Here is a 27,964-nt window from a genome sequence, read left to right on the forward strand (position 1 = left end):
TTTACTTTCAAAAATTAACTTTTAATAGCATTCTTTCCACGAGTGCACAATTCCTTTTAAAATTCCCATTATGAAGTCCCTTTCAGAACTTTAAACACAAATAGTGATATAACTTAATATTCCCCTCAGTTTACTAACATTTTAAGACAACTGATGCATGTCCAAATACACTGACATATGAAAGATTTACCATGCTTGATCAACTGAATGCAAACAGATTATATTTGCCACACAATTACAAAAGCAACAGTTACAGCTTCTATATTACAAAAATAGTTATCACCTATTAGCATCTCTATACATATATTTAGCAATATGCATTTTCTGTACAATGAACACTAATAGTGGTTAAATTGGTGGAAAATTACTTATTAAAACAAAATTAAAGGACTCAGTAATTAAGTGGCTTAATTAATAGATAATGTAAAATCTTTAATGTCCAATAGACAACTACACCAAAACTGCAGACTTGTTCCCCATCATCAACCATGACAAATGGCAGTATAGTTACCGGTGCACTACCAATACCTAAAGCAGTGACCCAGCATTTTAATCCAGGCTAGGGAATACTTTCTGGTATTCACAGATCCCACACACTGGGGCTTGTTCTCTGCTCTCCACATTTCTTACCAATTAAGAACTGTTTCTGACAGATAATGATGGGTTCTTGATAATCTTAAGTACATCCATGTCCCAAGCAGGCCCATACAAGAATAGAATTCCATGGCCAGCAGAAAAAAAACTACTATTTCTTACCCTGTCAGTATAACCAATTAACTAAATTAGGGTTTAAGGGTTTCCCAAATGAAACAGTGTATGATGTTTTTGTAATGCATCTAGTTGTTACCATTCCAGTGAGCAAGACAGTTCAAGACTGACCTAAAAATCATTCTAAATAATGAATACTATTACCTTTAGACCTCTTATCACACTAAATTCATGTTTTTAACATGCTGAATAAAAAGTCTATTAGTTACTTATTATCCCAACACATTTCTGATTAATACAGTTTAAAGAAGGTAGGTTTCCCCTTCTAGAAAAGGAATATATCTTAAAGTGTTGCCAGACATGTCATAATTTAAGTAAAAAATAATCCAAACTACTACAAGTGTCAACCAAGGGCCTGATCCTGAAAACCTTACTATGTAATTAACTCTTGCACATTAACTAGTCCCACTGAAGTTAACAGGAATATACACATAATAAATGGGTTGTGGAGTCAGGTGCCAGGTTATTGGCAGACAAAACTTACAAAATGTTTTCTGGTTATAGACTTGTTACACACATTTAAGAGAACTTCATGTTATATTTTTCAGCTTTTAACAACGGCAACTAAAAACATTTTGCCTGTAACACTCAACACACCACCTCCAAACATCTCAATCATTTCACCCTTTCCAAGGACATATTTCAGTAATCAGCTGGTAGCACTAAGTCCATGATGAAAATGTAAAGCCTCGCTGGTAAGTAGTCTGCTCTAGTCACTGTACAGTAAAAAACAAAAACAATGTTTTGAATTATACTACTATTTAGCAGATTACTCACTTGGAGAATTTCAAGGACAGTTTGTATCAAAGTTGATCAGTGTGTGTGTTAAAATAAAGTTGCTAAATATAACAGCAATGTTAATATTAAGGTAATACACACATCAGAAGTGCATTAAAACTGTCAAACTATACTGCATAGCAAATTATTAAAGCACACTGACCTCCACATTACAATTTTTAAAAATTATGCAATCTTCTACCAAAGAGTCTCCAGATGAAGAAACAAGTTACAAATGTGGTGGAACATCTGGAAGGCATTTTTTTCCCACAATTCATGAGTAACAATGTATCATGGGCTCTGTCTTTCAGAACAAAAGTTGCCTTTGGAATTCCTCTAGTGTGTATTCAAGCAGCAGATCTCCAGTGTTTGTAGAATACTTTTTTCTTTTTTTAAACATTTTAAATTAAACAGGTTCAATTTTTCTAGTTAGAAACAGATCAAAGTGTCTAGTAGCTTATTGACCTAACATGCCATGCAGTTTACCACAGCATAAATTAAGCTTTTAGTTTTCTAACAATGAATATATTTGACAGTTATGTTTTAAAAGCACATTTTCTGTTTAATGTCATAACTGCACATAATTTATTATTTGTATTACCATAGTGCCCGGGATCCTGGTATTTGACCAGGACTGCTCTGTGCTAGGTGCTGTACAATCACAGAATAAAGAGGTGATCACTGCCCTAGGAAGCTTACATCATCCCAGTCATATTTCAATAGAGTTTCTATTTTAGAGTGCAACAGATCTGCTACAGAATAAAAACTAAGAAAATGCAAGTGACAAACTATACCAGAGATATTGTTTGCATTACAACAGTGCAACTTTAAAAAGAAAACGTCTTACATTATAGCACCAAGTTACAAATAAGTTACAAGAAAATTACACAAACATTTTGGGAGAGTGGGGAGTCCAAGTTGTAGTTAGGATATTCATCTTCCTCAGCTCAAGAGAATTAGGACTAATTTCTAGGTTTCCTCAAGTGCAACCAAACAGTTGGGATTAAAAGAGTGGATTTTCAGTATAATCTGAATTTCTCTTTAAAAAGTTAAATACATGTAACAACATAAATGAGCCTTAAGAAGAAGAGATCAATCCAGTTAAGAGTAAGTGTATGGGTCATTTTTAACCAAATACATCTGGTATCAGCTGTTCTAGTATACATTTATATTAGCCTCTCCCTTCACCCCCACATCGCAGTTCCAGAGTCATTTCCAAGCTAACACATTCCAATGGATACAAAGTAAGCACCTTAATTTAAATTGCATATCATCTCCTCAGAGACTTTGTGGCCAAATAAATCAGCATTTTACAAACCAAATTATACAAGGATATGCTTCACTATGGACCTAATTAGTAGCTTTTGGGGCTTCTATGAAAAGAGAATGCTTTCCAACCTACGTTTCTTGTACTATTTCAGGCCCTGATTCTGCATAATAACTCGCTCATTAGCCCCTATCATACACTCAGGTAGATCCTTTTTCAGAATCAAGTCCATGAAGAACTCTACATTTTTGTCATCTTGAACCAAAAGTTTCTTAGCTGGACTAGCCTAAGGAAAGTAACTAGCTTTTACACAGATGTATTACCACTGACAGCACTGTTCACAGAAAGACACATTTTATTAATGGATCATTTTCTCAAAATAGCCAATACCAAGAAGCTTATGTAGAAGTAAAATTGATTAAGAGTTTCAGTCTATTTCTGAACCCACAGTTTTGCTCACGGAATGTTTTGCACTGTATCATTGGCAGGTTGTAGCCTTAAATCTGGCATGGCCAGATCCAGAAAGAAATAAACCATGATTTAGGGAGATCCTGCAGTGGCAAAGTGCTCTAGAGGTGGTAACTCTTACCACACACTACTCTCTGCTGCTGGCACAGGGGCCTGGCCAGAGCCTCTCTATATCCCAGTCACTGGCTGAGAAATCAGCCCTTTTTAACTGTCAGCAGTTAGCTGCTCCACACAAATACTGGTACAAGCTCCGCACACAGCCATCTTAGTATCACCAATCACCAACCTCCACCCCAGGCATGCTTTGTTACTGCCAGCCATGGTCAAAGACTGGGCATTTGCAACTAAATGTTTATGTATATAAGAGCACTAGGTTATATTAAGTTCAGTAAAACTTTTTTGATTCGGATTTTACACCATTTTTCGAGTTTACAACCCACAACCAAAAATATTTTTAAGGCAGCAAAAGTAACTTGGTGTTGAAATGCCAGCATTGTGTCTTCTGGTTCAGTGTGAACTGACCAGCACTATTTTACAGAATTGTGATGATTTAGAGTCCAATAACGCAAAGAGATATAGGCAGGCACACCTTCGCACCCATGCAGAACCCTTAGCAGGACCGTCACTTATAGCAGAGTAACTTTTTCTTTTTCTTTTTTTTTTTAAATTAAATTGTGACGTTTAGCTCCATATAACAAAAAATGTGAAGAACAAAAAACAAAATTACATTTTTAAACTTTCAGACTATTTCTTAACTGAAAAGTTACCTTTAGAATATAACACTACTGCCAATGAACTGGATTCGTATTTCTAATATCCTATGTTAGAAAGATATGGAAGCATTAAAGCGGCAGTACCTGTTATTTAAAAATACTGTTCATTTTAATTTAACAATCTAACCACTCAATAGCACAGTATACATTAACCTGTCGTTATCCAATTTAGAACTAACTAAATCAGGATTCTTTTAACTAAACTGAAGACATTATTTGGATTGAAGTAAAAGAACAAAAAAGTGTTTTAAAGACATTAAAAGTAGTCTCCAAAAATCAAAGAAATGTTAAGATTAAACATAAATTAAATTATGTTCCTCATAAGGTGAAATGCACAAGCACACAGTTCTGCGGCCAATTATACCTGGCATTCAGTGACACTGAAAACATTTACTCAGGACTATTTTGGTTTGTTATCAGAAAGTAGCCACATCTGAGTTCTTGTAGTTTAGTGTTTGCATAGGTACTTGCACTTTAAAATAAATAAATAAATAAAAAAGTCACTCTCCAATCTCATAATGTGAAGTGTGACAGCTCAAGAGGATTTGGGCAACTACTGCTTATTCAGTCGAGAGAGATGTTAACACTGACAAGTAGTTTAGGTACACATTCTTTATATTTCAAAGCAATTATGATTAGTTATATTTTCAGTTTACACTTAGCTGCCCAAAAGCCAAATCTAGATTTCCTATGTATACTGTTTAAGTGATTCCGTGTAAACTTGAAAGTGATACACTTGTACACCAAACTACTACTACAAAAAAAAAGGGGGGGGGGAGGGGAATGGTAACTTTATGCATTTTATATTTTTCATTATCCAATAGAGACTTCAACATTCTTTAACTAAGTGATGAATTTTGCAAAGCAGTCATGAATTTGTGTCATATGCATGATTCATTTTTAAAAATATGAATGTAATGAACATTTTCCATAACTTCCCATCCTGGGACACGGGCAGAGAGGAGGTAGAAACAAAAACAAATGAACAGTAGCCAACTTAACACCAGATCCAAAATTCCACATTCAAGGAAAACAAAAACTTTCATTCAAGTCAATAACAGTTTTGTTTGTGCTTAAGGAGTGTGTGTGTGGGCGGGGGGGGGGGGGGGGGGCGGGGGGGGATAAATCAAGCAGTTAACCTGTAACGGAAGCATATCTAAAACAGAATTCCTATACAAAGAAAGCTGTATTGTCGTAAGTTTACTAATGCATTCTCAAGTTACCACATATGCAAGACATATCCAGACACTCTAAAGGAAACCGGTGACTTAAATAGAAGCCTTGATCTGTACTACTGTGTTATAGTTTCATTTCTCAGTAAATAACTTTTAGCTTATATATTTATTCCTCTCTCACAAATGTTCCTTAGTGACATTGTTTCATCTATACAACTAAATATATGCACATTTACTTTAAAAATCTTATAGCCACATTGTGCTGTAGGCAATAATCCAAGCTCTCTGTCTAAAAATTTAAGATGCATTTTTTGTAATGAAACAATCCGACAGAAATATCTACATATCATATAAGTAAACAGAAGGGGAAATACACTGTTCAACAATTGTGGCTATATACATTTTGCACTTTTCCTCCTCCCGCAGATCGTATTGTAAGCGAACAGACCCTTCAGGGTTGCTAAACTTTACACACACACACACCCCTTTTAAATAGTAGCAAACCTGATCAACGTTTCTACTAAGACGAAGTCTGGCAGCAACAACAGCCATCTTTTTCTTCCTGCATCATCCACTCCGCCACTTTTACTGTGGAGGTCGAAGTACGTTTAGATATTCTGACTGGCCCATTTGATAAGTCGTGTTTCCACCACAGTCTACATACTGGTATCTCTCCTGGGATATTTGTTCAGAGTGGCCAAAGTAAGAGGTCGTCACTGTCACTCTTAAATACAGACAAAAAGAGAAGAGACGTTTGGTTTGTAAAGGCTACAGAAAAGGAATTTGTGAGATGATCAGTATTTTAAATCAGATATACATTTTCTTCAAAAAAATTTTAAAACAGTTTATATAAATATAAGCAATTTTTATTTCACATTAGTGGCTAGCTAAATTTTAATTAAAAGTTAATATTGTACTACATGACCAGAGCTACTATTATACGTGACTACACTATACTTGGAGAGGATGGTGAAACCAATGAAGCGGTATCAATTTACCCTAGCTGAAGATCTGATCCATAAAACACACTCCTAGCATATCCTGTTGAGTTTTGTGTTTTAAAAATAGTCATGATGGACTGTATTCAATGTTATTAAGACAAAGTGTAAAAGCCCAAACTTTGATCTATTTTTTTATTATCTGGGTGCAAAGGAAAGGTAAATATTTACATCCAAACCATCCAAATATTCAACACCTCTGGTCTTCACACCAACACAAGAAACTGGCAGCAAGCTTGAAAACAGAGACAATGTATACAGGTGGAGAAGAGATGGGTAAGGGACAGTTTCAGGTTTAAACTATAAAACCCAGTGAGACTTTCGTAATTTTTAAAATTAAAAAAAAAATACTATAACCCTGCCTGCAAGTGAGCATAACTTATTTTAAAGGCTTTCTTAAAAACTAATTTAGCAAATATGACTTATCAGACCAATGGTCCTGGAGACAAAAGGTCTCCGGTCACAGAGCAGACAGAGCACTGGCATTGGCTGTGCAAGTTTCATCACCCTTCCAGGCTCCATGTTAAGGCAAGATCACATTTACACAGCAAATAATTTCTTAGAAGCTGAATCATACAAAGGAACGATGACCCATTTAGTAATTTTAACACATTATAAATTAGAATGTTTATTCATTTTACATAGAATATATTTACCCCCATATTTAAGAACACTGTAGATGAAATTTTTTTCAAATACACTGAATGGCTTCACTAATTACTTTTATGCACAAATACAAGTGATCCATACTTACTGCATCATGACTACTATGTTATGCACTTTAATAGATGGCAAGGTACAGTAATCACTGAAATAACAAAACCAGAATTAGACTAATCAAGTGGTAAGATTTAACAAGCTAAAATACTTTTTAAATAACTAAAATTCTAATAGAGAGGATATTTATGTGCTCCTTGGTCTTTAAAGAAAACTAAGTATGAAGAGCTGCTATTAATGTAAATTAACTATAAAATATTTTTAGTAAAAAGTTGCTACAAATAGAGCATATTGGCATCTTCTCTACACACAAATCCCTTTTTAAGTTTACATGCAAAAAGTCATTCTATATAATTGTAGATTTTTTTTTTTCCTGTTAACTGCTTTTTAAAGTGAGGAAAGGGAAAGACTGTATTTTAACAACAAATGTTTAGTCATAGGCTTGCAATTTAAATTTAAATTTCAAGCAGGGGATAGCTGGGCTCTGTAACCAATAGTTCAATTTAAATCTCAAGATATGGGCAAAGAAAGCACAACAGAAAAGCCTCAACACATCACTAAGGCTACGTTCACACTACAGCTTAAGTCAGTATAAGTTATGTCACTTAGGGGTGCGAATAAACTGCTCGCCTGAGCTACACAAGTTACACCGACCTAAGCTCTGGTGTGGACAGAGCTATGTCGGCGGGAGGGCTTCTCCTGCTGATACAGCTACCACTGCTTGTGGGGGCTAAAGTAACTAAGGGCTTGTCTACACTTACATTTTATAGCACTCTAACTTGCTGGCTCAGGGGTGTGAAAAAAATCACCACCCTGAGCGCAGCAAGTCTGAGTGCTTTAAAGAGCTAGTGTAGATGGGCTCCCAGCGCTGGGAGCCGGGCTCCCAGCACTCGGAGCTTATCCCCTCGTGGAGGTGGACTACCAGGAGCGCTGGGAGACCTCTCTCCCAGCGCTCACGCGCGACCACACTCGCACTTCAAAGCGCTGCTGCGGGAGCGCTCCCACCACAGCGCTTTGAAGTTTCCAGTGTAGCCAGGCCTTAAGTCAAAGGGAGAGCTCTCTCCCTTCAGCTTAGAGTACCTCCACTAGCAGCGATGCTGCTGTACCACTGTAAGCTCTGTAGTGTAGCTAGCCTAAGATTTCTGCCGGACTCCTGGTGCAAAGTTGCAAGGGAAAGAGTCAACAAGGTTGGCAGGCTTTTTTGATTAACTCTTTGTGCCCACCCATTTTAAATTTGGACATTAAGAAACATGAACAATAATTATGGCAGTAAGATTCCGAGCTAAGTTATGTATTTGAATCATTAGACTTGTATGTATTCTTTTAAAAAGTTCAGAAAATACAAGTGTTTAAGCATTTGTAAGCTAATTTCACATTTATTCTAATGTTTATTAGCAATATTTTTTTTAAATTTTCTCCAAACATACCAAGACACTAGTTCTCATTGAGTACTATGGCTTAGACCCTGCAATTGGTGTCTACAGTTGTATCAAATTGAAACTTTTTTTGACTGTGTATGAATTAAATACAAAAAGCTCATCTGAAAGATGTTCATGGACAAAAGATTCTTCATATTATGGTAACAAAAATGGCAGAGTTAAGTTTTACCAAACTACAAAATTCAACTGAAATTTCAACCCAAATACATTTCTTTTTTGAAGTTATAAATGAACAAATGCTTATAAATTGTCTCCTCAATTGCAACCACAGGAATTACACCATTGTACATCCGTAGTGACATCCATAGTCCAAAGAGGATAAATATAAGGGATATAATCCCTCATGTTTGCATCATAAATCAACTCCCAGCCAGACAGTTAGTTAGGAAAAAAACCTTTTCTTGGAGCAGATTACTGTAAATTAGTCCATTACAAGAATTCTGGCACCCTTCTCTGAAGCACTGGGTGCTGGCTAATGCTAGAGACAGGAAACTAAAGTAGATGAACCAGTGGTCTGATTGACTACAGCAATGCCCATGTTCCTGTCTACCATTCATAAAAAAGCAGTATTTGCTTTACTACTGTATATTTAGTAATTCCTAATCCAAATATAGCACAAGTACAGCAATGTGGTAAATGTTAGTTTTTAGTGGGCACCATATATAGCATCATTAGTACAATGTTGTATACACACACACACGTATTTTAAAAGTCAAACACTTACAACATGTAGCTCATTTCATCCTGTATGACTGTGGGCACCATATAATCAATCTGGAAAAAGACCCCAACAATAATTCAATGAAATGATCAGAAAACACAAGATCAAATATGGCTCATTTCAAAAACATATCCACATTTACCTGCTTCATATCCAGTGGACCAATGTTGGTGATATTGTTTAGCCGGGCCTTCCCGATAACCGTTTTTGAAAACTGAACTTGGGCTGTAACGTTTGCCACTTCAACAGAATAATAATTGTTGTTTGTTATATTTAGGGTGTTCTGCCATAAAATAAAATAAAATAAAATAAAAAGAGAACTTTAGAATTGCCCATCATGAGTTTCTTGAAAAATAACCATTTTGAAAATTGTTGAGTAGAAGACATTAAAGTGTCTCATATCAAAGTGAAATAGTTGTATAAATTATCTTTTGCTTTATCTATCTAACTCTGCATACTTTTCTAAACATATTATCTAAACAGTTACAGTGTTTCTCAAATGCAGCCATCAGGGGCTTTTCTTGCGGCCACAACCTCCTCAGCTGTGATGGAGGGGTGGGAGCGAGAGGAAGTGGCAAAATAGCGGCCCTTCCCTGTTGCTCCTGGATGGACTGCACTGTTGTTGGTTACTGGGGCTGCCAGCAGGGGTTGGGCCTTGCCCCGCTCTGGAGACACCTGGGGCACAACACTGGAGGAGGAGCAGGCAATTGGTGAGTTCCCCGCTTTCCCGGGGTGATGGGGCTAGACTTTGGGCTTCAGCTAGACTTTGGACAGGGCAGCAGCAGGCCTGTTGCTCCAGCCTCATTGCTTCAGGCTCTAACCCCGGGCTCTGTCCCCTGGCCGTGGGGCTTTGGGAGCCGACCACAGGGCTTCAGGTTCCAGCCCCTGCCTGCCTCCCCCAGCCACTCACCCATCCCATCACCCCAACCCAGGTTTAATTTGTCCCCAGACTTGCCAGGGCTGAGTAAGGCTGCTGTGAAAAGTGATATTTTTAAATAAATTACAAGGATTTGGACATGTATATGTGCATATTTATTTGTTTTTCCTAAAGCTAATCAAGTACTTTAGGGGAAAAAAATATGAGAGCGGCTACCAGCCAAAGTTGGTGGCCACACTCCGAGTCCACCAAAAAATTTGTACTGAGAACCAACATGTTAAAACATGTTTTAAAACACTAGGTAGCATCTGGTGAAGGCAGAGACAGTGGTGTTTTCACAAATGTTAATTAATATTTTTACTAAATCTCATTTCTTATAGGATAAACAAGGTCTTAAATGGCAAGAATGTGAGTGTGGTAGAAGTATACCCAATTTTCTCCCTTGCAATATCTGTCAGCTCATTAATTTATGCAGGCCGTAACAGGAAATTCACTTCTGTTCACATAAAATGAACAACTGGGTTTTCAGCAAAGATTCCAACTCCATGAAGATTTGTGAGAGAAAGGAAAACTGAATCTACTTTCCCAGTTCACAGGAGAACGTGGATCTGTAATGCATACACTACATGGGGAGCATTTAGCTATTGTATCCACAGAGTAGCCCCTTTTCTTAGCCTCCTTCCAGCATGCTGCCACCTTTGCACCAAATTATTTAGAGCCATCCCTGTTCACTACTCTATCCAATTCAGCATGCTGGTTCTAAACACTTACGATACTTACATTTTAGGTGGCCACATTTTAAGAGGTATCCACCTCAACAGTTGCAATCACCTTGTATATTATTTTTAGTGAAGTACAGGTATAGACTTAAGGAAGGCATATCTTTCTGAATAGTAGACCTAGAATCCTGGCACACCCTCCCAAAGCAGATCAGGAAAAATCCCAGCTTCTACCTCTAAGTCACACTGTAAGACCTCTACTGTTCCCCAAAGATCCAGACCAGATGAAAGTCTCACAGTAAACTGAGGGTAGCAGCCCATGAGTATGCAAACTGGAGAGAGAATTTGACCACCTGAACAGTTGTCACTATTTTTATAATCCACATAAAATCCCGTTGGGGTAAACATTGTCATAATGCTTACAAATAAATGATATACATTATGTGCCTAGTAAAATTCTATATAATAAAGCATTTTTGACTGGATCCATACATTGTGTTTTAAGGGGAAACTATTTACACAAGTTTACTGTTCACTTTACCACAATGTTCAGATTGTCTTACCGTAATATTTAGATATATTATGCGCCTACTTGTTTCATAACTGACATATACGGACTTCACTCCAATGTATTCGACATCGATGGAACGAGGAAATAAGAAGAATACAGCCAGCCCAGAAAGGAGTAAGCATACAATTACAGAAGCAGTCACATAAAGTTTTCTGGAAAAACAAAACAAAAAAAACGAAAAAAACCTGTTAATCTAGTGATATTACCAACAAAAGTGATTTGTTATAAAATTCAAACCGCTCTTTTCCTATAGTTTATTTTCTTTTTAAGTATATAAGCATTCCTCTGTAAAATCAAGATATTTAATCCAGTCTGTCTCAATCTTTCACTCTAACTCCTTAAATTCCATTTAAGCTGAGAGCAATTAAACTGCATATTATATTTAAGAAAAATATTGGCGTATAGGTTAATTTTGCTTTCAAGTAGAGTTCAATTATGGAAGTAATTGATGTAATTAGTGACTCAAACTTCAACAGATATGGATACTCTGGTCTAAAATTTTTAACCTTATTCTGGAGCCCAATTTAAGAAAAAGACCTCAATCAAAAAATACTCTTAATTTGAAATAGAACCCTCAGAACTGAGAGAGCAAGGAAATCAAATTCTGAAATATTGTCATATATGAGAATGAGGCTCCCATATGCCTTTCAAGGCACCTTATCTTACAGGAAAAAATATTTTATACTAAAGCTAAATAGTAATGCTACTAGTTTGCTTAAATGTCTGTTTAACTAAGAACTGTGACTTTTGGTTTCTTGGGAAAAAAAGCAAACCCTATGAAATAAAGCCTTGTAATACGGCTTTATAAAACTGCAAATTTGTTCCAAGTTTTGGACAATAAACAATTCTTCAGAACTGACCTACCATTGTACCATATCTAGATGATTCTTAACCTCACAGTATAATCTTCAAGTCCTCACAATTAAAGTTGTAGAATGTGACAATTTTCACATCCCTATAAAAATGGTATCGCCATTTTTCAGTATTATAAAATGAGTGGTATACTTGCAAATAAATGAGTACATTTTTAAAAAAAGCTACAGCTTCAGTAAAACACATTAGTGTTGGAAATCAGAACTTGGGACTGGTTTAGCAGAGAGATGACAAACCTAAAAGAATTATAAATATCTCTCTATTCACTAATATTTCCATGTACTTGTTAATAATTGTTATTATTGCTAACATTACACTGTTGCCAAATTAAGTATTGTAGGATTTCTAATGTCTGCTATACATGAAAATAAAAGTCTATTACAGAAAAATCCAAAACATTTTGGTCACTATCATAAAATACATCAAAAATCACTAAGGTTCAACTGGTTTAACACATAGGCAGATCTAATAAATTTAATAGAGAAAGCAGCAACAAAAAAGGCTAGACCAGAATGATGAGTTTACTGATCCTTGACACTGGATGACCAAGAAACTATCTAAAGAAATATATAACAGCAATTGACTTATTTGACAACAGTGGGCGAAATTCACTGCTGAGTTAGATGCGACAGTGAAGTACTGTCTCCTTATGGCGGCAACGAATCTGGCCTTTTGCCTTCAGGTTAAAAGCTACTTTGCCCTTTGTCTAGAGCAGAGGTGGGCAAACTACGGCCCGCAGGACAGTCCTGCCTGGCCCTTGAGCTCCCAGCTAGGGAGGCTAGCGCCCAGCCCCTCCCCCGCAGCCTCATTCAGTTCACCGTGCCACCAGCGCTCTGGGCGGTGGGGCTGCGAGCTCCTGCTGGGCAGCGCGGCAGTGTGGCTGGCTCCAGCCAGGAGGTGCAGCTGCCAGTCCTGCTGCTCGGAGCAGCATGGTAAGGGGGCGGGGAGCGAGGGGGTTGGATAAGGGGCAAGGAGTCCAAGGGGGCAGTTGGATGGGGCAGAGGTTCCAGGGGCGGGGGGCGCCCACAGTCGGCAGACCAGGAACATGGAGGGGGGCTAGATAGGCGTGGGAGTCCCAGGGGGAGTGGATGCATAGGGGTCGGGACAGTCGGGGACAGGGAGCAAGAGGGGTTGGATAGGGGATGGGGTCCCAGGGGGGCAGTTAGGGGCAGGAGTACCCAGGAGGGGGCGGTCAGGGGACAAGGAGCAGGGGAGTGTTGGATGGGTTGGTGGTTCTGAGGGGGGAAATCAGGGGGGCGGGGACCAGGCTGTTTGGGGAGGCACAGCCTTCCCTACCCGGCCCGCCATACAATTTTAGAAGCCCAATGTGGCCCTCATGCCAAAAAATAAGTTTGCCCACCCCTTTGTCTACAGTAAAGGCTACTGGATTCTCAAGCAATATACAGCCACAGTCGTCTAAAATGTTAATAATTCAATATAACTATAGCCCAAAAGATATTGTACTGCATTATGCACTGTGCTACAAAATACCTTGTTAAAAAACAAGTTTTTGTGCTACCCTGCAGCTCTGTTGTTAATGTTTTGAGAGTTGGTTTAAACAAAAACAAAAAAAAAATCTATATTCTGATGCTAAATGTGATGCAATTTATCAGCAAAAGAAAAGTTCATCATTTCATACATTCATATTCTTACTGTAACTTACGTTCTTCTTGGCCTCAGCCTCTGATCACTGTATGGAATCAGAGCCACAAGCTGGTTTTCCTGCCCTACAAATATACAAGAACAATTTTCAGAAATATCTTTAGGTGGACTTAGTTATCTCTAAACAAAAACAGTGCAAACAGCATTTTCCAGCAGAATATAATGGCACCTCATGATGGATTTTTGTTTTTAATAAAAAAAGACAGTAATTAAAACAACATTTTGGAAAGTGTCCTTAGGTATGGAACATCTCTTCATAGACTACACAAAAATCCTTTTAATTTCCCGTAACAGAACAATCTGTGGGTGTATTAAGGGACATGTGCTTTTATCTCAGAAGAAAAAAGTTAAGAAGCAATTTTTTGACAGGGCAGCGAAACGAAATACTGGTTTCTCTGGAAGACAATTATTTGTATTGCATTAGTCACCAAAAGCACCAAACAGAACTAGGGGCTCATTACACTAGATGCTATATGAACTCATGGGAATACTAAGTACAAGCAGGACTTGCATAGAAGAGAAGTTGAAAGTATGCAGGTTATTTAATGTGAAAGTTGTACAAGCAGCAGGAGAGGAGATAAGGCAGATGTAGCAACACAGCATGTGACAATAGTTGGTTAAAGTGTGGAGCCTAATCACAGATATCTAAATATTAACGGCACCATTCAGCTCAAACATAGCTTTTGCGATAAGGTATTGCAAGGGGAGGTTAAAATAAGTTGAAGCACACTGGTTTCCTGTCCACACCAACAGACCTCTACATTTTTTTTTATGAACCCACAGCCTCTTCTCTGCACAGTTTTCAGTTATAGACTCATGACTGGGTAAACAAAAACAAAGCCACACAAAGTTTCCTCAGAGCACAAAAATCTGTGTGTGAAGAGCTAGAAACACGGTAAAAGGTTTGAGAAAAAATTCTGGAATATTTGTTCTTGTTTGAGAGAAACCGAAAAAAATAGTCATGTGATTGTTTAAATATAGTCTTCAAACTTTGTGAAAAAAAGTATTGTAGTGCTACTTTTATTTTTACTCTGCGTTGTGTTGAACAGCTGCATTTCGCCAAAAGACAAGAAACAAATTCCATATGATTGCTACAGTTTAACAAAAGCATGAATCCAAGTAGGTTGTGCTCGTAATTCCAATTGTGAAATATAGTCTCCTATATTCAAAATTTTGTTACCTATATTGAAATCTTATTTTCTAGCAGACTGAATTTTAAAATACCAGTTCACTCTATTAGCCAGTTCTAATGAAAATATTTTATTGCAGACTTTCGTTAATTAGTTCACATTTTAATATTTAGTATGAGATATGCAAACCAAATAAATGGTTTAATAAGTCACCCTAATGCAAAAATTGAATAAAGGTATGTTTAACAATTTTCTATTTTGATTTACTAAACAAACATTATATATTAGAAACATCTTCAACTTAAGTGTTATCTATTAACATAACACCTAGTATTACCATAACAGGATGATTAAAAACATTTCTATTTAATTTGTTTACTTGAAATATTTGACAGCCCTTTGTATGGGTCTTTCACATGGCAACAGGAGAGAAAAATATATGGTTGTAAAACTACAAAAACAGAAGGACACAGGCCAGATGTGATGCCTAATGATATTAAATCTTTTAGGTTTATGTAAGCCACTACACTGATACTGATATTAGTTGGAAATTACATTGTCTTCAAATTTGTTGCTATTTTTTAAAAAATGATTTTTTTTTCAATGGTTTTGGAGCCTTTCCTCCCAGAAGATTCTGAAATGCTTCACAAACTGTACTTGAACAAGGACTTCTAACCAGTACTGAAATACAGCTCTCTCTGGAGTAGAATGTGGCAGCCGTTCTATGCCAAAACAACATTTTACTCCTGGGGGAATTCTGCACCAAAAAATTAAGAATTCTGTGCACAGTATTTTAAAATTCTCAAAATTCTGCATATTGTGGTGTTTTGACAAAATATAATCATGCCCATTTCAATTATTATGGTAATTTATTTCTAAATATCTGTCAGCAAGTATATCAATACAAACCAAAAAAAAAAGAATCTGGTAATTTTTTTTTGACAAATAGTTTCCTTACTAGGCATATTAATACAGAATTTTGAGTAATTCATTTAAATTACAATGCAGAACTGTATTTCTTGCACCCGTCAGAAGCACTACAAAGGTTTGAGGGAGTCAGGGGTAATGGAGGAGCTGAGGGAGGAGGAAGGAGCCTGGAGTGAACCTGGAGGGTTGCTGGGTATGGGTGGGAGAAGTACGGAACAGGGGTTTTTTGGGGGGTGGGGGAAACTGTTAGGGAGTTGGGGAGCCTCCCCCATGCAGACCCTGGCTGACCCCAAGTCTCTCCCATTCAGACACATATCTGCTCCGGCCCCACACCCCCCAGCCCCATGGGTTTCTGCAGTCTCCTCCACCATCCCCATATATCCCTGCAGCCTCCCCTCTTCAGTCCCCATGTGGCCTTGCACTTCCACTCACATTCAGCCCCTGGCTCAACGTTGTCACCCCACTAGCTCTGAGCCCAAGCCCCAGTCTCCCCCCCCCCCAAGCCATTCTGAACAACAGTCTGACCTGCCCCAGCAGCCCCATGTGTCCCACTCTGTCTGTCCTAACTTGGCTCCGCAGGCAGGGTTCTGTGATGAACTTCTACTCCTGGGGGAATTCTGCCCCACTGAGCACTCACAGAATTTCTCCTCCCCCCTCCCACCCCCAAATTACATTATGACCCACAAGTGTTGCAGTTCTGCCTTTTGCCCACTAGCGGATGTTGTGGTGCCAGAACAGTAGGCTGTGTTCATGCTGCTGGCTGTTCTGGCACCACAGTGTCCTCTGGTGGGCGAAAGGCAGAACTGCAGTACCTCTGGGGCAGAATGTATTTTCTGTGGAAAAAAAAGTTCTGTGGGACACATGAATTCTGTGCGTCCACCGTGGTGCTGAATTCCCCCAGGAGTAACATTTTTATGAGGGGAAATGAAGACTAATTTGTCAAATTAAAGATGCAAGAGTAATTTTAGGAAGATTATACTTTGCAAAAATAGAATTTGATCAAAATGGGGCTAGTACACCTAACGCTGTGTCTTCTATAGGAAAAAAAGATGAGCTAACACATGGTAATATGCTAGTGACGACAAGTTATAATTTTCATGCATATTAGAAGGTCAGGGTAAATCCTAAAGGGAACATCTAAAACTACAACTTTCTGGTCTTCACTAAGATTGTACCTCCTGTTACCTAACACACAGTAAGAACTCTAGTGTCATCAAAAAAGTCTTCTACTGAAGAGATGGATTTTGCTTTGACATGAGCATCTACTAATCATTTGACCAGGCTAACTAGAATTGGTTTTAGGACTGAGGCTGAACATTTCTGTAAAATACACCATAATAAAGGGTTCAGAGTAACAGCCGTGTTAGTCTGTATTCGCAAAAAGAAAAGGAGTACTTGTGGCACCTTAGAGACTAACCAATTTATTAGAGCATAAGCTTTCGTGAGCTACAGCTCACTTCATCAGATGCATATCGTGGAAACTGCAGCAGACTTTATATATACAGAGAGAATATGAACCAATACCTCCTCCCACCCCACTGTCCTGCTGGTAATAGCTTATCTAAAGTGATTCCTGCTGGTGATAGCCCATCCAAAGTGACAACTCTTTACACAATGTGCATGACAATCAAGTTGGGCTATTTCCTGCACAAATCCAGGTTTTCTCACATCCCCCCCCACCCCCATACACACACAAACTCACTCTCCTGCTGGTAATAGCTCATCCAAACTGACCACTCTTCAAGTTTAAATCCAAGTTAAACCAGAACATCGGGGGAGGGGGGGGTAGGAAAAAACAAGAGGAAACAGGCTACCCTGCATAATAACTTAGCCACTCCAAGTCTCTATTTAAGCCTAAATTAATAGTATCCAATTTGCAAATGAATTCCAATTCAGCAGTTTCTCGCTGGAGTCTGGATTTGAAGTTTTTTTGTTTTAAGATAGCGACCTTCATGTCTGTGATTGCGTGACCAGAGAGATTGAAGTGTTCTCCGACTGGTTTATGAATGTTATAATTCTTGACATCTGATTTGTGTCCATTTATTCTTTTACGTAGAGACTGTCCAGTTTGACCAATGTCAATAAATAGAGACTGTCAATAAATAGAGACTTGGAGTGGCTAAGTCATTATGCAGGGTAGCCTGTTTCCTCTTGTTTTTTCCTACCCCCCGCCCCCCCGATGTTCTGGTTTAACTTGGATTTAAACTTGAAGAGTGGTCAGTTTGGATGAGCTATTACCAGCAGGAGAGTGAGTTTGTGTGTGTATGGGGGTGGGGGGGGATGTGAGAAAACCTGGATTTGTGCAGGAAATAGCCCAACTTGATTGTCATGCACATTGTGTAAAGAGTTGTCACTTTGGATGGGCTATCACCAGCAGGAGAGTGAATTTGTGTGGGGGGGGTGGAGGGTGAGAAAACCTGGATTTGTGCTGGAAATCACTTTAGATAAGCTATTACCAGCAGGACAGTGGGGTGGGAGGAGGTATTGGTTCATATTCTCTCTGTATATATAAAGTCTGCTGCAGTTTCCACGATATGCATCTGATGAAGTGAGCTGTAGCTCACGAAAGCTTATGCTCTAATAAATTGGTTAGTCTCTAAGGTGCCACAAGTACTCCTTTTCTTTTTGCATAATAAAGGGTACAGCTTAAAACCAGTTTGTGACAGCTCTAGATAGAGAATACTTAGCACTTTAAAAGTGTTTATATTTTCAAAGCAGTGTACACCAGGGTACTTGAAGGTGCATGAATATTTTTTTAAACCAGAATGCTGAATTTCAATAGCACTAGATATTGGACTTTGCCCATATTCTCACATTATCTACTAGCTAGCAAGAAAATCTCCAAGGAATGTCAGGTAGAAAGGATAATACCACCATATGATGAAGTCCCATTAACTATTTCACTCTCCTGATCAAATATACCTTTGAGGACCTTTGCAGCAATACTGTCAGGAGCTCCAGCATGCACAGACAAGGGCATCCTCTTTTAAGGAAAGTAGAAGTAACAAGGGGCATCCAACAATGCAGTCACAGGAGAAAATCATTCTATGTCCAGAAACACAGACTACCTATTTAAACAGATTTTCCCAAGCCACAACTGATGTTTACTATTCAATGCATGCAAAATGCATGGCTTTCAAAAAAACCTCTTCTTGTGGTATGTACAATACACAAAAGCGTAACAGCCTGCAGAGAGCTGAATCCCTCAATTATGATTTTAAAAAACAGAATACAATGTATGTTGAGAATTATTGATGGTACTATTTAAAGAGGTCCAACAGCCTTCTCAAAGGCACAAAAGGCTGCTTTTTAAAAGAGAAAGAGAAGTAAAGCTTTTAACACAACATGCAAAAGACATCTAAAAGGAAAATGCTCTATCTGCTAATGTAGTTTCCGTAAAGGCCATTTTTCACAAGTATTTGTAGGTCATTTTAAGAGGTGTAATCATTTAAGGTACAGATTGTCTAAGCAAGAATTACGCCAGACTCTCTGTACGACAGTTCCTTACCATAGTCAAAAGACCATATTATACCTACCCTTGCCTAAATTTCTCCATCTATAAAATGGGAACTACACACTATTTACCAGTTATGAAGAGCTTTGATATAATTGTTGACAAAAAGTTATTGTATAAAACTGCAAAGTTAGAATTGTTAAATGTTTGGGACCAATATGTATGATGAAGTACAAGTTTACACATCAATCATCAAAATTGTTACTTCACAAAACTAATCTGACCATTTTTGTTAAATAGAAATGTATGCTGAAAACATTTAACAGAAAAAACAAATCAGAAGATCGTATACTTGATGGACAGTTAGAATTCTGAATTGAATCACATGTTTTAAAAATAAAGGTTAGTGAGAACATTATTAAAATAATATTCTTAAGGGTGCAGGCTCCAATTATCACAGTGTATATTCCAGTGAGAGACCTCATACAATGTCTCTCTGTATAACTCTGCCTAGTCATTTCAAAATAGTTAAGGGATAAAACACCTAGACACAAGGAAAGTTAAGAGCCCATAAGCACGAGCAAATCAAGGTTAAAGTCTTGCACTGATTTTCTCTGATACAAATATTAAAAAGGTAATTTATAAAATGTTGATTCATCGCACTCAATCTGACTGTCTTGGTGGTGCAGAAATAGAAGAGAAAAACAAATTTCAATTACAGAATTGTAGCTATTGGATGCAGGGTATTAGTTTCATTTACAAGGAAATATGCTTAATTTTATCTATAACACCTACCACGTGGAATTCTCCCTGTTCCCTGGCAAGTGGGACAAGTGACACTGTCTCTTCCTGTAAATTCCACATATGGGAACTGTGACACATCCCCATTTCTTCCATCTTCACTATGGGATTCAGAGTGAACTAATCCATTCCTCATGTTTTCAGATGCCGTACCTCCATCATAGCCATCTTCCTTACACGTATGTAAAGGCAGGTGAGAAAAGGATTTCCCCATGTCTAATGGTAGAGAAAGTTAGAAGTATGTTTTAGGAAAAACAATCAAAAATGGTTTACTGTCTTCTGCTAAACCTAAGAGGCACTATTAATACTGCATTGCTTAGGAATTAAAAGAACCCAATTCATTTGGAATTCATAATAAAATGAAGTCAGAATAAAACAAGATGAAATCCGAAATTGAACAGCTGACAATTAACAGAGGTCACTTTGAAGCTCTACAGCAGAGAAGTCAAACATATAACTTGCAGGATCCACCCAGCCCTACAATTGTATTTATATGGCACACAACGTTCAGATCGTCCAGAATGGCAACTTTTTTTTTTTTAAAGTAATATTTGCAACTAGGAGCACTAAAAGGAAAAGTTTCCAAATATAACTGAGCATAACTGTTGCAGTCATATCTGCCTGAGTATGCAAATAGCCTGTAACAACGACTAAGAAGTGTGAATGCCCCTAGACCCTATTATCCTAACTGGACATCAACTCTAAAATTCAATTATAACATTTCAGCAACAACATTAATTACTTCAGTGCTGATCATTTTAGCAAAAAGAACAAGGAAGGAAGTGAAGCCAAACGCCAAGGAAAGTGGGATTTAGGAGCTGCTGCACGGAAAGAAATGTAAAGGGGAATAACCCAGGAGACAGAAGAGAAGAATATAGGCAAGGAAAGATGAGAAAACAATGGCAGAGACAGAAATCATGACAAAGGGGAGAAGAGCTTCCTGTTCAGCATTGCTGAATAATAAAGTACTACATAAATACCTAAAAGTTTAGTTTTCACATATAGGCCAGATTCTGAAAAGGATCTCTATCCAAATATCCCACTGACATCAGTGGGGGATGGTGTAGATTAAGGGGGAAAATGGAGTCCTAAATTTATACCCCAACCCACAGAAAACCAAATGTGGAATTTGGCCCTTTACAACAAATCAGTTTGGCACCCTTAATCTACAGCCTTTTACTCAGCCTGCTTTTCAAATCAACACTACAAGAGTTGAAACCCCAATTTTGACCAACTTTAACATTTGTATGACTGGGTGGACCATGTCATCCAGATTATAATTACTTACTTTAAAAATACTTCTAATTAATCTTTTTTAAAAAACAGCTTTTGGAAAAAACTTTAAAATAAAATGTTGAGCCCTCTATCTGCAGCAATGCATAACAAATCTGTATTCCAAGCCTGAAAATTCACTCACCAGGGGCAACTAGGGAACTTTGCTTGAAGAGACAGGAGCCAAAGACATCACTTTCTACAGAATTTAACATTTAATTATTACCTAAATGTTTAGCCATTATTATTACAAAAATGGCTCTAAATCAGTTTCCATATATAAAGAAAAGGAGTACTTGTGGCACCTTAGAGACTAACCAATTTATTTGAGCATGAGCTTTCGTGAGCTACAGCTCACTTCATCAGATGCATGCCGTGGAAACTGCAGCAGACTTTATATATACACAGAGAATATGAAAAAATACCTCCTCCCATGTTTCCACGGCATGCATCTGATGAAGTGAGCTGTAGCTCACGAAAGCTCATGCTCAAATAAATTGGTTAGTCTCTAAGGTGCCACAAGTACTCCTTTTCTTTTTGCGAATACAGACTAACACGGCTGTTACTCTGAAACTTTCCATATATAAGGCTATCTTCCTGTATCTACAGACTGTGTTAATGCCCCCAACTGGTGCTCCTAGCTTTCTAATGAAGAAGATTGAAATGGAAAGCTATCCCTGGAATCCTATAGGCATGAGTGAAACTGACAAGAATTGCATCATTTTCACTCTTATACTGGTCAGGAACCCTATAAACAGCTGAGACAGACAGGGGAGATATTCAAGGGGGTGGAGGATACAAAAACAGAGGTTAGGAGATTGGTAGAGTGCTACGGGACCCTCAAACATTGCAAATACCAGGAAACAGTGAAAGGGGTAGAGTAGTGAAGGCCCTCCACTTCCCTGTTGCATCCATCAGGAGGCTGAAAATTAGATGGAAAGGAAAAGCATATTAACTTCAAATTTCTTGCAGTCTAGGGATAGAGGAGTTTTCAAGTTTCACACACTTAGAAAACAGAGGCAGATATATATTATCCCTCTACCTCACACCCCACCAAGCACGGTACAGGAAGATAGCTAATGAGCAAGGAGAGGAGTAAAAGGGCATGGACTTCTCGCCAGTACATTAGTCTCAGCCCTTGCTGGTGGTCCCTACTTTCTGTACCAACCTCTAACTGGAATAATCCTCTAAATCAGGGGTGGGCAAACTTTTTGGCCCAAGGGCCACATCTGGGTATGGAAATTGTATGGCAGGCCATGAATGCTCACAAAATTGGGGGTTGGGGTGTGGGAGGGGGTGAGGGCTCCGGCTGGGGATGTGGGCTCTGAGGTGAGGCCAGAAATGAGGAGTTCTGGGTGCAGGAGCGGGATCAGGGCTGGGGAGCTGGAGGGGGTCAGGGGTGCAAGCTCCGGGTGGTGCTTACTTCAAGCATCTCCCGGAAGCAGCGGCATGTCCCCACTCTGGCTCCTACGCGGAGGCATGGCCAGGCGGCTCTGTGTGCTGTCCTGTCCACAGGTGCCGCCCCTGCAGCTCCCATTGGCCATGACTGCTGGCCAATGGGAGATGTGGGGGTGGCGCTTGGGTCAGAGGCAGCATGTGGAGCCCCCTGGCTGCCCCTAATCATAGGAGCCGGGGGACAGGGGGAGAGGGAAATGCTGCTGCGTGGAGCGGGGCAAACCCCAGACCCTGCTCTCTGGCTGGAGCTCGAGGGCTAAATTAAAACATCTGAAGGGCCGGATGCGGCCCCCGGGCCATAGTTTGCCCACCCCTTCTCTAAATAGTGGGTGTATGGCTATGCTCCAGGCTAAACAGTAGGAGCATTATGACTGCAAAAAAATGACTCCAAGGTGAAATAATTTTCAAGTGTCTGTACCTTTCTAGTAATAAGATTATATAATCTACCACTATCAGTGTGGATAAAAATTAATGTTTAAAAAAAATCTGATTTTTTTTTAATTTAAATCGGATTTTTTTGATAAAAAGCTTTGAGGGAAAAAACTATCTAAAAATTGTTTTAAGATACAGTATAGCTCAAAGATATCTCATCATGGAATAGGGATTATAAATCCTAATTCTATAGTATGAGACAATATATTCATGTAATGTTTAAGAAAAGTTTTGTAAATGAGTTCCAATAGTTCATGCATTAGGGACCCAGTCTTATGGGGTTCCACAAGTTTATGTATAGATTATTTAGGTTAATCTTTCTATCTAATCAATGGGACTCAGTGCTCAGTCTAGAAGATACCATCAGAGATGCTTAGTTTTGCAGTTCTCAAACTGAGGATTTGTCTCCCCGCAGGTAACATGCTTGTTAACAAAAAAAAAAAAAATGTTTTAAATAAATAAATATATAGAGGTGAGAAATACCAGACCTCAACTCTATTGTCCCTCTGCAAATTTGCATACACAGAGTCAATCCCTTACCTCTCTCTAAAAGTGCAAAGTTTCAAAAAGTTCAGTGAATAGAAGATTGTTGGGGGTGGAATAGATCTACACAAGAAAAAGAAGTCTGGAGATAAATGTGAGAAGTGAGGGACATACGCTTGTTGTGTTAAAATATTATAAGTTTGCCATTGAAGAAAAAAATCCAGAATATGCAACGTTGTTTTAGTTAAATAAAACAATTTAAATGTCTGTCCAGTGATGTTCTCCTCCTAATACAGCATGGCAAGAAAATCCTCCAAATATTAATGATTAACCTGTTGAACTGGAGATAGTTCACCTCCCAATGACTTCATAAATATCTGCTTCAATTACCTTTGGTGAATGAAATAACCAACCATTTCATTTTCTGATATAGCTGTAAAACTAATGTGAAAAGTTTTCAAAATAAATCACTGTTTAAAAATGTATAGTGTGTACCTTCTAAAAATGAAACCTACATCTATCAGAGTTGTGAAGAATATGTATTAAGGTTATAACAATCAACAAAAATGCACTTTTATGTAGAAAACCATGATTAAATTGAGTCTTCCTGACTAGTGATTTAAATCAAATCCACCCTGACCACTATCAAACTTTAATGCAAGGTAGCACATCTACTACCATGACTTAGATTACAGTCTTCCACAGAGTTTGAAAAACTCACTAATGTGCAGCTTGATCCTGCACAAATTATTTAGATAAAGCTCCCATTGAACCGAAAGGGAATTTTGCTTTAGCAGGAAATGCAGGATCATGCCATTAATTTCCACTATGGTACTAGAGAAAAAAATATCTAAAATATAAAAGAACTCCATTCCTGCAATTGTACAATAAGGTGTCCCATATAGAATAAGTAGTATTTTGAGACCTTGCATGCGTTCCTTTTGTATAGACTTTTCATATTATTTCAATAGGTGGTAAAACCTACTGGAAAGGACAGAAAAAGGTCATACATTACTTACACTGATATCTTACTGATGGTCCCAGCAGCATTACTACATCATTACAGTTGGGTGTACACAGACATTTGCTTGAATTAAAAATCATGAACGTGTGTCAATATTCATGACCCATTTTGTTGGTTTTTAGCAAGTATTCATACACGCCTAGTTTTAGTCACAAGAAAATTCATGATAACGAAACCTACTCATATGGGTATTCTTTCAACCATTTTGAATGTGCTTTGAGGATCTGGGCATGATCCAATAATGGAGCTGAAATACCACACAACTCAAATGACTAAAAACACAAAGCATATTGTAAACAGAAAGCATCCACAGCACAAGCTGCAGCAAGTAGTTTGTGAACAATTTATAGACTGAAATATGTTCACACAAACCATTTAAATAACAAATTTACAATAATTTGACAGCAAACACAGAAAGAGTTTCTAATTCACTAAATTATTCACTGATTACACAAGATGGCTCTGCCCCTCTGTTGTCATCAGTCCACTTAGAGAGTTTTATGATTCTGCCAGAGCCTTGGAGCCTGAGTTCTTTAGGTCAGGCAATAGAGGTTATTGCCTACACTGCAGCTGGAAACATGCCCCCACTCAGAGCAGGTAGACAGGCTCACACTAGCACTGCTGGAGGTACTGTACTAAAAATAGCAGCATGGACATTGCACCATGTGCAGTGGATGGGGCCAGTCACCTGCCTCAGACCTGTGCCACAAGGTCCACACTTATTTTTAATGCTAGCTCAGTCAGAGCAAGTGTGAGTCTCTCTGCCTATGCTGAAAGGCACAGTCTCTAGGTAGACATACCCAGGGGACCATACTTTTAGATCCAGAGGACCTGGATTAATCCCTGCAACTGTTATTCTACAACTGCAACTAATTAGAAGATTCAAATGCCAACTGTAACTGAAAACTACCATTCCATCTATAACTTAAATATTTACACCTCAAATCTATAAACATCAATTCTGAATACCCCAATACAATGGGATTTAAAAAACCGTAACATTTTGTAGATGAGAATACAGAAAAAAAGCAATTAGTGGAGCTGCCTGATCTCAAAACTACACAGCAAACCAGTGTCAGAACCAAGATTAAACACATGAATTCCTGGCTTCTAATTTGTAGTCAATTCCTTAGACATAATACTTCTTAGTACTACACTACAGCCTATATCAGCATAACTTATGTCACTCAGCAAGTGGTTTATTCATGCCCCTGAGTGACACAAGTTACACTGACATAGGTGTTCATATGCACAGCACTATGTCGGTGGAAGAGCTTCTCCCGCCAACACAGCTTATGCCGCTCATTTTTTAATGTCTTTACCAGCAGCACCACTGTACATATAGACATGGCCTAAATGGATGCAACTTTTCTTTTAAAAGACAAATTAAAGGTGGAGTTCTTATTTCACTCTACTATACACAAAATTAAAATGCCACTCTAAAAAAGCAAACAAAATGATAATACACCCAGTTTTAAAAGCCATTTTATTGCAGTTGCCTGCTCTATCAGCTGAGGATTACTAATTACTATTACAAACTCTCCCAAGATATAAAAGGTAGAAGAGGAAAAGAGACATGACTTGGTATTCACAAGTCTGTTCAGCCTGGGTAGGGCACCTCTAATGACGTGCAATATACAAGCTTTAACAAACTCCTTGTCAAATCCCCGCCTTCAGCTATCCACTAAGTACACAGCAAAAAGTGTTGCAAGAAAACACTTGAAACTTGGGACCTTGAAACTTATGTGGCGTGTGGACAAAACAGAGAGACAGCCCTCAACGCAGACAGGGCCTATAGCGTGTTTACATTTGAATCCCACAACCCCCAACAGTCATAGCAGGAAGCAGGAGGTTTAATTTCACCAGAGACCTAAATAACCAGCTGGTGGAGACCTCCCCACAAAACACACACATCAAAACCACAGCATGACAACACCACGCCTTAGCTATCCATCCCACCTCAGCACACAAGTCGCCCCCCCCCCCCCAAACACCGCTCCTGGGCCGCAGGTCCCACCTCAGCACACACACGCCGACACCCAGGTCCTGCGCCACCCATCCTACCTCACCATACAACTCCTACCCTCCCCCCCCCCCCCAAGGAAATACTGATATTGGACCACACATCCCACCTCGGCCCACAACCCCCCACACACCCCCCGCTCCTGGGAGGTTGGTCCCACCTCGGCCCACAACCCCCCCTCACACGCGCGCACACACACACCCCGCTCCTGGGCCGGTCCCACCCCGGCGCACAACCCCCCGCACGACAACACCGCTCCTGGGCCGCAGATCCCACCTCGGCGCACAACCCCAGCAGCGCCCCCCGCCCCGGCCAGCAGCACTCAGTGACCCCGGCCCACCAGGCCCCGCTCCCACCGCCCAGGCCACAACAGGATGGCACGGCACGGCCGCGCCGCTCCGCCCCGCTAGGCCGCCCCGCCGGGATGCCCGGCGCCCCCTCGGCAGCACCGACGATGGCCGCCGCCCCAGCTCGGCGCCCTCTCACCTCCGCGGCCGGGCTCGGCGGCTCGCTCGAGGCAACTGGGCTGCGTGCGCGGCAGGGCCCGGCTCCCGGCGGTGGGCGAAACGACGACGCCGAGCTCGGAGCCCGGATCCTTCCTCAGCGAGCGCAGCACGCAGGCGCGGCAAGGAGGGGGCAGGGGGCACCTGGCTAAGGGCCGACGGTCCGTAGGGGCGGGGCTGAGGCCCAGCGGCGAGCGCCCGGGCGGGGGAGGGGGACACCTCTCAGCCGCCCCTCAGGCCGGGCGGGGGCCTCAAGCTGGGGCCGCTCTGCTGTGGTGCGAAGGTCCGCGTTGCAATCCCTGTCCGCCTCGAGCAGTTCGCAGGCTTGCTCTAGCGGAAGCCCCGCTAGAAATCCCCCTTCTCCGGGTGCTGCTGGGCGCCGTGACCCGCGGGGAGCAGCGCCCGCCGGGCTGGAGAGCCCCGGGAGTCACCGTCGAGTCCGCTGACGATGGTCTGACTTGTTCCCCCGGGAGCCAGCAGCGGGCTGGGCTTTGCCAGAGCACAGGCACGGCGCAGCCCTTCCCTCAGCGGGGCCCACAGCTACACCGCTCAACGGGGCCTCTTTTCTTCAGCGCCCCCGCCTGAGCCCCTTGGACCCCGACTTCTCCTGGAGCTGTGCGGGCGCCGCTGCTGGCCTTTACGGCATCGCCAACTC

General features: G+C 39.9%; 1 protein-coding gene across 4 annotated transcripts; it reads right to left on the reverse strand.

Moving 5' to 3' along the window:
- Positions 1-27,964, reverse strand: TMEM106B (transmembrane protein 106B). 4 transcript variants are annotated; one of them, XR_012157544.1, is made up of 11 exons: positions 27,293-27,964; positions 22,247-22,311; positions 20,112-20,333; positions 13,807-13,870; positions 11,263-11,422; positions 9,246-9,386; positions 9,107-9,156; positions 6,981-7,034; positions 5,733-5,952; positions 4,048-4,098; positions 1-1,484 (listed from the first exon to the last, which is right to left on the reverse strand). XR_012157544.1 is itself a non-coding variant. In XM_073333839.1 (9 exons), the coding sequence occupies exons 2-9, from the start codon at positions 22,302-22,304 to the stop codon at positions 5,814-5,816; spliced, it is 888 nt and encodes a 295-aa protein (XP_073189940.1). In that variant the 5' UTR covers positions 22,305-22,311; positions 27,293-27,964; the 3' UTR covers positions 4,651-5,813. The 4 variants fall into 4 exon arrangements, 2 of the variants coding, with proteins under 2 accessions (XP_073189940.1, XP_073189941.1); XR_012157545.1 differs by lacking the exon at positions 4,048-4,098; XM_073333839.1 differs by lacking the exons at positions 1-1,484; positions 4,048-4,098 and having other exon boundaries at positions 4,651-5,952.

The sequence above is a fragment of the Lepidochelys kempii genome, chromosome 2 (assembly GCF_965140265.1).
Source record: "Lepidochelys kempii isolate rLepKem1 chromosome 2, rLepKem1.hap2, whole genome shotgun sequence".
NCBI classification, from domain to species: domain Eukaryota; kingdom Metazoa; phylum Chordata; order Testudines; family Cheloniidae; genus Lepidochelys; species Lepidochelys kempii.

Coding starts and splice junctions, on each gene's coding strand:
- TMEM106B (XM_073333839.1), bottom strand. CDS start 22,304: ATGGATGCAACAGGGAAGTGGAGGGCCTTCACTACTCTACCCCTTTCA. Junction 20,334..22,246: donor ACCCCTTTCACTGTTTCCTG/GTATTTGCAATG, acceptor CTCTACCATTAG/ACATGGGGAAATCCTTTTCT. Junction 9,157..9,245: donor GTCCACTGGATATGAAGCAG/GTAAATGTGGAT, acceptor GTCTTTTTCCAG/ATTGATTATATGGTGCCCAC.